General features: G+C 41.6%; 1 protein-coding gene and 1 pseudogene across 1 annotated transcript; both read right to left on the reverse strand.

Moving 5' to 3' along the window:
* Positions 1-654: 654 nt before the first annotated feature.
* Positions 655-986, reverse strand: LOC102846715 (annotated as a pseudogene).
* Positions 987-10,807: 9,821 nt separating this feature from the next.
* Positions 10,808-12,052, reverse strand: LOC102846040 (putative olfactory receptor 2I1-like). Its single transcript, XM_006896290.1, has 2 exons — positions 12,023-12,052; positions 10,808-11,806 (listed from the first exon to the last, which is right to left on the reverse strand). Exons 1-2 carry the CDS (start codon positions 12,050-12,052, stop codon positions 10,808-10,810), a joined length of 1,029 nt encoding a protein of 342 aa, XP_006896352.1.
* Between the last annotated feature and the right edge of the window lie 477 nt (positions 12,053-12,529).

The raw sequence follows: 12,529 nt of genomic DNA on the forward strand, positions 1-12,529 counted from the left end.
TGTTAGAACAAATCAGTAAAATAAAATTCCAGTTTATTGTTGGACAGTATTGTTTCACACATAGTGCGAACAGGTTAAAAAATTATATAAATATACACAACATAGATTAAAAAAATGAAAATAAACCTTTTATCTTTGGCCTTTTTAACCATCTCATACAAACCAACTACTTATAGTACAGCTAAGTACATATGCAAAAAGTTACTGGAATGCTCAGAATAAGATCGTATTTTTTAGTCCTTGTTTTTGCTTTTTTTAATAAGTTTTTTTTTCTCCTTTGAGATTATAATGAACATTGCCACACCACAAGTAAAGTCAGAATTAGGACAGAGAACCCTCTGAATGTTGGTTTGGTCATCCCGAGATCATTTGAAATGGCTGACCCCTAACAATATGTACAAGAATATAAAATGTAAATAAAAAATACATATTTTTCATTTTTAAAGTATTTTCAAGAAAAAAAGCAGGGCCTTGGAAGTTTTGGTTCTTTTTCCTCCGTTTGTTGCAAATGCATGTTGTGATTTTGGTTGGGTTGTGGTGAATGCATGTCATCCGCAGGTGATGGTGCGCTGCCCGAGATTCTGAGATGGGAAGTGGAGGGTGAATAGGTCATGGTGGCCTTTAATTTTTTTTCTTTTTTCTCAAATTTGCTGTCTAGTCATCCTCATCGGTCTTCTGCTTCTTGGTGTCAACATTGTCATCCTTATCATCTTCAGCTGTCCATTTGCCCATAGCTGTCTCTGCTGCTTCATCTTCACTATGATCCTCTTTCTCACCATCACCTTCTTCTTCTCCTTCTTCCTCCTCCTCCTTCTTCCTCTTCTTTATCTACCTCATAGTCAGCTTCCTGTTTCCCCATGCTCCTCGTTAGCGTTCCCGTTAGGTGGGTTGTCTCTTCCATTCTCCGCTTCCTCCACCACCTCTTTCTTCTCCTTCAAGTCCTTGGTGGTGATCTCAGAGCTAGTGTTGATGGCCATGTCTGACATGGTGGGGCATGGGCACCGCAGGTGATCCGATGCAGCAAATACCAAGACAGTGGGAGATCTGGGACCCTGGCGAGGAAGCTGCGGGAGTCCGCGGGGCGAGGAGCCAATGGACACAATGCAAAGATGGCTTTTCAGAGCAGCCTGTCTGGAAGATATTTTTTAACGGAATTTGAGGGATATCTTTCTAGGCTGTCAAGGGATGGCATAGGAGTGAACTGTTCTCATAGCATTTTCTAGATATTGAAGTAACACTGTAATATAATTTCTCCTCTGCAAATAAATTCATGTTCTATATATTGTTGTTAGGTACTACCAAGTCAAGTACTACTCAGAGCAACCCTATGAATAACAGATCCAAAACCTGCACTATCCTGTGCCATCCTCACACTTTCTGGCACATAAGAGGCCATGCCAACAGTCACTGTGTCAAACCATTTGGTTGAGGATCTTCATCGACCCTCTACCCTTCTGAGCATCACGTCCTTCTCCAAGGAATAGCCCCTCCTAGCAACATGCCTAAAGTATGTGAGGCTAAGCTTCATCATTCTTGCCTTCAAAGAGCACTTTGACTGCACCCTCTCTAACACATACCTGTTTTTTCTCTTGGCCATCCGTGGGACTTCAGTGTTCTTCTCCAACACCACAGCTGAAATGCGTCAATTATTTTTCTGTCATCCTTATTTATTGTCCAGCTCTCAGATGCATAGCAAGTAATTGGAAAGACCATGGTCTGAATCAGACACACCTTAGTCCTAAAACTGATATTATTACTCCTCAATTGTCAGACCTGGCTAACTTGCAAAGCAAGATAAGCAATGCATTGTAAAACCAGCAGGACCACCCATCTTGGCTTGACCATCTGCTTGACAGTAAACAACCCAAGGAAGCAGAATGCTAATGAATAGGGAGTGACCAAAGGTCTCAGAATTCAAGGAATGTGATACTTTTTTGCTTTTTGTTCTTCAAAGCACATTATAGGATATTCCAGAAGATATCCTTGTTTTGTGTTGAGGTCTGGGAATGTTTGATCTATCAGTCAACATCTTGGACAGATAAGAAATATTGTGATTATCCCTGCAAGCATGTTTCTAAGACCTATATAAACCTTTTCCAAAATATTAAAGGTCGCTATTCGTCATCAGAGATAGTCTCTCTGCATCTTCATTTAATCCTTGTTCCCTTCTCTAGGCGGGACTGTTTCGATATATCGGGGCAGGACCTCAATACTCAATAATTTGGAGAGGTCCCTAACTGGAGATTTCCCCCAAGGGTGTTAATTGGGATCCAAACAAATTAACTCTTGACAGTTTCAATCTCCTTTCCATCCATCATCATGCTGCTTATCAGTCCAATGCTAAGATTCTTTGTCTTCTTGACATTGATATGCAATCCATACTGATGGATGCATTCCTTGATCTTCTGCAACAAGTACTTCAAGTCTTCCTCACTTTCAGCAAGGTTGTCTCATCCACATAATGAAGAATATTGATGAGTCTCCCTCCAATCCTGATGCCACACCCCTCTTTATAGATTCCAGATTCTTGGACAATTTCCTCAGTATAAAAATGGAATAAGTATGGAGAAAGAATACAATGCTGACACACTCCCTTCTCAATTTTAAACCATTCAGTGTTCCCTTGCTTTGTTCGCACAATAGCCTCCTGGTCCAGTTATGGGTTTCCACATAAGCACAATTAAGTGCTCTGGTATTTCCATTTTTCTCAATGTCAGCCACAACTTGTTATAATCCGCACAGTCAAATGCCTTTGCATAGTCAATAAAACAAAACCAGACATTCTTCTGATCTTCTGGTATTTACTTTCAGCCAGGAGCCATCTGACATCAGCAATGATATCCCTGGTGCCACAACCTTTTCTAAATCTTCCTTGGACTTCTGGCAGTTCTCTACTATGTACTGTTCTAGCCATTTTTGAATTATTTTTAACAGTATTTTGCTTACATATGATATTGTTCAATACTTTCCACATTCAGTTGGATCACCTTTCTTGGGAATGGGAACAAATATGGACCTCTTCCAATCTGTTGGTCAGACAACTGTCCTCCAAATTTCCTGGCATAGACTGGTGAGCCCATCTAAGGCTGTATCTATTAACTGGAACAAGTCATTTGGTACCCCCTCGATTCCTGAAGTTTGTTTTTTTTTTTTTGGCCAATGCTTTTAACGCTGCTTCTACTTACTCCTTCATTAACATTGGCTCCTGTTCATATGGTACTCCCTAAAATTTTTCACTGTCAATCAGTTCTTTCTAGTACAGTGATTCTGTGTATTCAATCTATCGTCTTTTGATGTTTTCTATGTCATTCAATATACTGCCCATAGCATCTTTCAATATTGTGAAATGAGGATTAAATTTGTTTTTCAGTCTTTTCAGCCTGAGAAATGCAGAATCAGTTCTCTTTTATTCTACAATTCTACTCTCTGCACATTCCATTATAATATTTTGCTTTGTCCTCCTGCGCTGTCCTTTGAATTCAGCCCTTTCACTTTCACGTTTTCCTTTTCTTCTGGCTTCTTGATGCTTCCGTGCAATCTTTAGAGTTTCTTCTGACATCCATTGTTATTTTCCTTTTTCCTGTTTGCTATACTAAGCTAATTTGGGGTTTCTGTGAGACTGAAATCTGTGCCACTGGTGTGTCAAATGCCATTTGGGTTATGCATGGTGAACAGGTTTTGGTGGAGCTCCCTGATAGACTAGAAAGCAGGATGAGCCATTTACTTTCTAAATAATTGGCCTTTGAATACCCTATGAACACTAGAAAGAGAATAATTATAGTTGTGTAGTAGTAGAGCCCAGATTGAAAGTCATTTGAAATGAGGAAAAACAGTAACAAACATAATTTAATAATTGGAACATGGAATGTATGTAGCTTGAATGTTGGAAAACTGGAAATTGTTAACAATGAAATGGAACGCATGAATATTGACTTACTAGGCATTAGTGAGATGATTAGTGAGATGAAGTGGACCAGGTTTGGCCGCTTTGAATCAGATAATCATATGGTATAATAATCATATGAAGCAGCTGAAAAACAAAAGAATAGTGTTGCATTCATAGTAAAAAAGTAAATTTCAAGTTCTCTCCTGAAATAAAATGTGTTCAGTGATAGGTTAATATCCGTATGCATACAAGGAAGAGCCATTAACATGACTGTTATTAAAGTATACTCTCCTACATCTAGAGCTAAAGAGGAAGAAATTGAGAATTTCACCAAATCTTCCAGTCCAAAACTGACCGAACATGCAATCAAGATTTGTTAATGATAATTGGTGACTGGAATGCAAAAGTGAGAAACAGTGAAGAAGAAATAGTAGTTGAAAATTATGAGCTTGGTGATAAAAATGAGGCTGGAAATAGAACCACTGAATTTTGTATTTACAATGACTTATTCGTTGCATATACCTTTTTTAAAAGACACTAATGAAGATTTTACACATAGATCTAACTTGATGGGCTGCATAGAAAAAATTAAAACAAGACCACAGAAACCAAGATATGATCTTGAATAAATTCCATCTGGATTTCAAGATCATCTTAAGAATAGGTTGTTTTATTTAAAAAAAAAAATAGGTTTTAGGTGTTGAACACCAAAGATAGAAGACCAGATGAGTTGTGAGATGATATCAAGGGTATCATCCCTGAAGAAAGCAAAAGGTCATTTTCCATATAAGCAGACACAAAATAAAACATCACAGAAAACAAGTTAACAAATAACACTGATCATAGTGTCACTGTTAAATGTGAGTTGACATTCTTTAAAGTGAACATTATAAAGGATACTAACAGTACAAATATTGTCTTATTCAGGGTTTCTTCCAGAGTAGTCAAGGGAGGCAGTCCTTTGAGTATTCAGGGAAGCTAGAAACTCTCTTTAGGAATTGATTTCAGATCAGTGCAACTCTGGTAGTTGGATTTACTTTGTGCCACTTGACAAGCTTGGTCTGGATTGCTATTGTTGTTTTTGTCATGTGTTATTGAGTCAACTATGGCTCAAAGCAACCTTATGAACAATGGTTCTGAACCTTATCATCATCCCCTGAGTGCCAATCTCAACATCTCCAATAAGCCTGACCCTAGTGCCACAAGCTGGGGATTTTAAATTAGATTTTAGGATGAAATCTAGGTAAGGATATCAGAGAATAAGACTGTTTGTTTCTATTATTAACAGTAATAGGGTAATGTCATAAGAGAAGTTCCAAGAAAGGGAAGGGCACAGATTAGAATAGAGTGGGAGATTCTGACAGGTTCAGGGGTTGGGGAGAAGGGAAAATTCAGATGAGGAGCAGAGAGTAGTAAAGGTGACAGACATTCTATGTAACTGTTTCTTGATCTCAGCAATGTCCCAAGATGAACATACATTCTGAGGAATCGAAATTACTGACCTTCATTGCCAACCACAATGACAGAGTAAAGAAGATCAACGAACACATCCAGTCCAAGATCAAGGTTCCTATGCAGAACCAGGCCCTCCTTCTGGGCTCCAAAACCCTAAAGCTTGAGAAAAGGCTTTCATTGTATGATATTGACAAGGAGAAGAGCATCTACCTCACCCTCAAGGTGGGAAGCCCAGCTATTCGTAATGCCGATAGTCAGGTGACAGAGGGCAAGGACATCTCCTCCAGGTGCGCTGGTTCAGCTCAGTGGCCAAAGGGGAAAAGGTGATTGAAGTGAAGAAGGCTGTTGTAACCCTTAAGACTCAGACTGTGACTTGCAATGGAAAGAAACTGGAAGATGAGAAGACTATGGCAGATTGTAACATCAAAAAAAGCAGTATTCTCCTCCTGACAAAATACCACATTTGGGGCTAACCATTCCAAGTAGTAATTTCAGGATCAAAAGGAGGAATTTCTTTTTGGCTTTTACTCACTAAACTGTTTCTTTGCTAATTTTCCAAAATTACTGAGAAGTAACTAAATAAAAAAGCATGCTTTGGATGGGGTTGTTGTTGTTATGTGCCATTGAGTCATTTGCGACTCATAGAGACCCTATGTACAACAGTCCTAAACCCTGCTCTATCTTGTTCCAATCTCACTACCTCTAACACACCCATCCTGATTACCCCAGTCACTGAATCAATCCACCTCATAGAGGGTCTTCCCCTTTTGTGCCATCCCTCCACCCTCCCAAGCATGATGTCCTTCTCCAAGGACCTGTCCCTCCTTACAACATGTCCAAAGTGTGTCAGATGAAGCCTCAGAATCCTTGCCTCCAAGGAGCAGCCCACTTTAACCCTCTCCAGGATGAATCTGTTTGTTTTCTTGACAGTCCATGGTATATTCAATAATCTTCTCCAGCACCACAGCTCAAAGGCATCAATTCTCCTTCTATCCTCCTTAGTCATTTTCCGACTCTCTAATGTATAACAAGTGATTGCAAAGACCATAGCCTGTATCAGACGCACCTTAGTCTCCAGAGTGACACCACTGTTCTTCAGTACCCTGGAGAGGTCCCTAACAGCAGACTTTCCCATCGCAATACATTTTTTTTTTATTTCCTGGCTACTGGTGCCAAGAGTGTTGACCGTGGAGCCAAGCAGACTAAAGTTGTTAACAATCTCAATCTCTTAACCATCCATCCTGATGCTGCCAATTGGTTCAGTGGTGAGAATCTTTGTCTTCTTGACACTGAGCTTCCCTCTGCAGCAAGCACTTCATGTCCTCCTCAGTTTCAGCAAGTAGGGTTGTGTCATCTTCATAATGCAGATTGTTAATAGATCTTCCACCAATCCTGACACCACACTTCTCCTCATAGAGCCCAGCCTCTCGGATAATTTGTTCTGCATACAGGTTGAAAAGGTATTGAGATAGGACACATCCTTGGCATATGCCGTTCCCAATTTTGAACCATGCAGTGTTTCCCTGCTCTGTTTTGATGACTGCCTCTTGGTCCAAGTATAGGTTTTGCATTAGAATGATCAAGTGTTCTGGGATTCCCATTCTTCTGAGAATCAGCCACAGTTTGTTATGATCCACCCAGTCAAGCGCCTTTGCATAATCAATGAAACACAGATAGACATTCTTTTGGTATCCCCTGCTTTTAGCTAAGATCCATCTAACATCAGCTACAATATCCCTAGTACCACGAACCCTTCTAAAACCAGCCTGGACTTCTGGCAGTTCTCTGCTGATACGCTGTTCCAGTCGTTTTTGGATAATCTTCAGTAGAATCTTGCTTGCATGTGAAATCAATGATATCGTTCTATAGTTTCCACACTCTTTTGGGTCACCCTTCTTTGGAATGGGAACAAATATAGATCTCTTCCAGCAACTTGGCCAAGTGGTTGTTCTCCGGATTTCTTGGCACAACTTGGTGAGCACGTCCAGGGCAGCATCTGTTAGTGGAAATATGTCAATTGGTATACCATCTATTCCTGGGGCCTTATTTTTTGCTATTTCCTTCAAAGCAGCTTGAACTTCTTCCTTCATCACCATAGGATCTTGCTCATATGTTATTTCATTAAATTCTTCTGTGTCTGCCAGTTCCTTTTGATACAGTGACTCAGTATATCCTTTCCAAGTTCTTTTAATACTTACTTTCTGAATCATTTAATATTCTGCCTAAAGCATCCTTGATTATAGGAACTCGAGGTTTACATTTGTTCTTCAGTTCCTTGAGCTTAAGAAATGCTGAGCGAGTTCGGCCCTTTTGATTTTCTGACTCTAGCTCCTTGCTCATTTCATTGTAATATTTTGCTTTGTCATCCCGTGCTGCCCTTTGGAATCTTCTGTTCAGCTCTTTAGTATCTTGAATTCTTCCTTGTGCTTTGGCTTCTCAACGTTCCAGTGCAAACTTCAGAGTTTCTTCTGACATCCATTTTGGTCTTTTTTTCCTCTTCTGTCTTTGTAATGACTGTCTGCACTCTTCCTGGATGAGACATTTGACATCCTCCCACAACTTATCAGGTCTTTGCTCATTAGTGTTCAAGGCCTCAAACCTGTTCCTGAGATGGTTCTGAAATTCAGGTGGGATGAACTCAAAGTCATATTTTGGCTCCTGTGGATTCAGTTTAATTTTCCTCAGCTTCAGCTTGAACTTGCATATGAGTAGCTGGTGGTCTCTTTCACAATGAGCTCCTGGCCTTGTTTTCACGGCTGATATTGAGCTTCTCCAGTGGTTTTTTCCCACAGATATAATTGATCTGATTCCTATGTATACCATCAGGTGAAATCCATGTATATAACCTGTGTTTGTGTTTCTTATAAAATGTATTTGAATGAATAGGTCATGGATTGTGCAAAATTCAATCATTCTTTCTCCAGCCTCATTTCTCTCACCAAGTCCATGTTTTCCAACTACTGATTCCTCTCCTCTGTTCCCAACTTTTGCATTCCAGTCACCCATTATTATTAAAGCATCTTGATTGCATGTTCGATCGATTTCCGACTGTAAAAGTTGGTAGAAATCATCTATTTCTTCTTCTTTGGCTCTGGTTGTTGGTGCATATACCTGAATGATAGTGGTATTCACTGGACTTCCTTGTACGCGTATGGATATTATCCTGTCACTCACAATGTTGTACTTCAAGACGGATCTAGAAATTACTTTTTTTAACTATGAAAGCAACTCCATTTTTCCTCGTCTTTTCATCTCCGGAGTTATATATCATATGATCATCTGACTCAAAATGCCCCATGCTGGTCCATCTCATCTCTCCAATACCTGGTATGTCAACATTTATGCGTTTCATTTCTTTCTTAACAATTTCTAATTTTCCTACATTCATGGTTCTCACATTCCATGTTCCAGTCACTAGTGTCTGCTTACAACTGTTCCTCTTCCTTTGTATTTCCATACTTGAAAGTTCTACCTCGTTGCCCTCCCTGTTAGTCTGTTTTGTTGTACATAGGGTTTTCAGAGGCCTGCTATTTCAGAAGTGGATGGCCAATCCTTCTTCCTAGTCTGTCTTAATCTGAATGTTCAGATTTATGAGTATCTGACAGACAAGCAATTAGGTAAAGACTTTGGTAACTCTGATTCTTTGATTATAATACCATTGATTTAGTAGTTGGATTATATATAAATTGTCAATAAGAATAGAAACTACATCACCAAAGCTTTCTAGAGACAACATTCAGGACCCATTTACTATTTCTTTCTTACTTTCCTCAGATGTGCAGAAAATCCCCAATTTCCTTCTGATCCAACAACACAGTAAGTTCTAATAGGGTCCAGGTTTTACCATTTTCTGTGTTTCTATGTATGTTTATCTCAGCGCTTCATCTAAAATATCATCCATTAATTGTTGAACTGTTATTGTTGTCATCACTGCCACATGCTGTCAAATCAGAACCAATTGATAGCTGACACTCCAGTGGGTTTTCAGAGGCTGTAAATCACATGGAAAGAGATTGTCTTTCTTCCCCAGAACAGGTGGTAGATATGAACCATATGCCTTTGGGTTGGCAGTTCAACTCTTTACCACTAAGTAACCAGAGTTATCTTTGTTGAACTACTGAGAAGATTTATTTTCAAGTGAATTAATTACTCTGACATGATTATAATGTAACTCATAAAAATTTTTAAAAAAATTATTCTATTTCCTGCTTTTTGGTATGGAATGAATCCTAGCATTGTACCTCTTCAAACCCTCTATAGGCCACACTCAATTACATTTTTCTTCTTTCTAGCATGTTGGTGAGCAGGGAGCTATTTTTCCATAAGAATCTAGAGATCAAGGGGCCTCCTCTGGGACACCTACTCTTTAAATAGGAATGGACTTTCTGAAATACAAGTGATTGTGAATGAGTCTCTCAGCCATCTTAGATTATTATGTCTTTTTAAAAAATTTGTTTTAGGTTACGTTATCAGCTGGGGTGAAGATTAGGTTTGACCTGTGGGTTGATGCCAGTCCCCTGTGTAAACTCTGACTGAGAGAACATTTTCTTCTCTGCTTCTTTCACCACTATGCCCTTACTTTTTTCTTGGGAATGTGAGTTCCCTCTTTTCTCCTCTTCTTCTCATATTCTGCTTTCTCTTACACTTCCTCTCTATTGTCATGCTACCAGTTACTTGCAAGCTGGTGCTTCTTACAATAAAAAACCTGCCCTCTTTCTTTCCCACCACTATTAATTTCTACTTAAAAACCAACTCAAGAACCACTTCCTAAGGGAAGGTTCCCCAACTTCACCTAATCACATTTATAGGTCTGGTGCTTTCTTAAAAGCATGTTCACCTAGTTAGATTGGCATTATGTCTCCGATTGTTCTGATTTCAGAAAAGGAAATAATGTTTCCTTGGATGGGGTCTCCTGCAAGAATCCCCTGCTTTAAAGACAAACTCTGTCAATTTTATATACCTTTCCTCTCCTATCAGGCTGGTAGAAAGCTAAAGGTAACATTATGTTGCATACACATCATCATATTTGCATTAGGAGTCTTGATGGGTCATTACTAAATCCCCCAAATACCGGGAAAGTCTTTCTAGTAGCGTGGTCCTCATCCTTCTTCAGTTTAGGAGAAATTGATAATCTTAGAATGGTGGCTCAAACCTAACAAGAACGTCCAGGTCATGTGTTTTCTGTCAAGATTAGAGTCAAGGAAATCCTGTGGAGCAGTTCTACTCTGTAATACATGAAGTCAATCACCACAAGTAGAAATTCATGTACAGAGGAAGCAGAACTTTTCTATCACGAATTTAAACATTTCTAATGGGCGGAAGGGATCGCCGGTATTAACCTTGAACTCCCTGAGGCCAAATGTTGCTGATCCTCACCCAGAAATGAAGGTTAAATACATTGACTGACTGTCTCATGGGATTCCATTCTTAGCCCCTAGGCTGACCCTATCCTCCCTTCCCATGCCCTTACTGTCCAACTTGGCCTCTCCCCACATGCCTCAGGAGTCTCCTAGCGGCCCCCTTCACCTCCTTATTCCTCAGGGTGTAGATGAGCGGGTTGAGGGCTGGGGTGACCACAGTGTAGAAGAGGGAGATGAATTTGCCCCGGCTTTGGCTGTAACTGTGGGTAGGCTGCAGGTAGGTGTAGATGGCCGAGCCATAGAACAGGCAGACAGCAGTCAGGTGGGACCCACAGGTGCCCAACGCTTTCCTGCGGCCTCTGCTGGAGCGCATGCCCCAGACAGCGCGCGCCACTGCGCCGTAAGAACTCAGGATGATGGCGGAAGGCACGAGCAGGATGACCACGCGGGCGGCGAACATCTGGCGCTCGGTGTTGTCCCCGTCCACGCGGCAGGCCAGCTTGAGCAGCGCGGGCAGCTCGCAGATGAAGTGGTCGAGCCGGAGGGGCGCGCACAGCGGCCGGGCTGCCAGCAGCGTGGTCTGCGCGGCGGAGTTGGTAAGGCCGCCCAGCCAGGAGGCGCCGGCCAGCGAGCGGCACAGGCGCTGCGAGGCGAGCCCGGTGTAGCGCAGCGGGCGGCACACGGCGGCCGCGCGGTCCAGGGCCATGACGGCCAGCAGCACGCACTCGGCCGAGCCCAGCGCCAGCGACGCGAACAGCTGCGTCAGGCAGCCGGAGCGCGGGAAGCAGCGCGCATGGCCGCGTAGGTTAGCCAGCAGGGGCGGCACCACGCTGCTGGTGAAGCCCGCGTCCACCAGGGCCAGGTGGCAGAGAAAGTAGTACATGGGCGTGTGCAGGCGCGGGTCGCGCACTGCCAGCAGCACCAGCGCCGAGTTGCCCGCCAGGGTGAGCAGGTAGCAGAGAAGGACGAGGACGAAGAGGATGGGCTGCAGGGTTGGCCAGTCGGAGAAGCCCAGCAGGAGGAAGCGCTCCTCTATGCTGAGATTGGCCTGAAGTGGGAAGTTCCCAAAAGATTTGGAAGAAAGAAATAGGAAGAGTGATAATATCTCTTACATGCAAATGAAAACCCGAGAATGTGGGGGTGTAGTTCAAAGATAATCATGCATGAGAAATCGTGACTGAATTGGTGCTTTAATGTAGAAAGTTCTAGTTCTTATGTGTCATGGAGTCGCCTGCGACTGTATAATAGCTCTGAAGTGTATAATGGCTCTGAATCCTGCTCTGTCATGAACCATTCTCACTGACTCCCACCACACACCTACCCCCGTCACCGCAGTTACTGAGTTAGCCATCTCATCGGGGCCTTCCTCTACTGCGCTGTCCCTTCTATAATATTTTATGAAGTCATTGACTCAGTAGCAATGGTAATGAGATGGGGTCACTATGAATGGAATCAACTCTTAGCCATTGTTTTTCAATTTTTTCAGTTTTTGGTATAAAGACAAGGAACCCTGGTGGTACACTAAGCACTCTGCTGTTAAGGAAGGGTTAGATCTCCGCAGCTGCTCCATGGGAGAAAGATGTAACAGTCTGCTTCCATAAAGACTTGCATCCTTGAGAGCCTATGAAGATAGCTGTACTCTGTACTCAGTCATTATGAGTCAGATAAATGACTTTATGGCAACAGGTTAGTTGACTATTTTATTTCTGTTATTTTACCCCCCTCTTTTTTTAGCAAGGAAGATTAAACCTCTGGGTTTTTTTTTTAATTTTTTAATTTTTATTTTATTTTTGTGTGAGTGTACGTCAAATCAGGTCTGACTGGTACA

The sequence above is a fragment of the Elephantulus edwardii genome, unplaced genomic scaffold (genome assembly GCF_000299155.1).
Source record: "Elephantulus edwardii isolate Elephantulus edwardi_28Jun2011 unplaced genomic scaffold, EleEdw1.0 scaffold00184, whole genome shotgun sequence".
In the NCBI taxonomy this organism is placed as follows: Eukaryota; Metazoa; Chordata; class Mammalia; order Macroscelidea; family Macroscelididae; genus Elephantulus; species Elephantulus edwardii.

Bases quoted from the DNA above. Each gene is read 5' to 3' on its own strand.
- LOC102846040 (XM_006896290.1), bottom strand. From the start codon at position 12,052: ATGGCTAACTCAGTAACTGCGGTGACGGGG. The intron at 11,807-12,022 runs GTAGGTGTGTGG...TGCATGTAAGAG, and splicing joins CAGTAACTGCGGTGACGGGG to ATATTATCACTCTTCCTATT.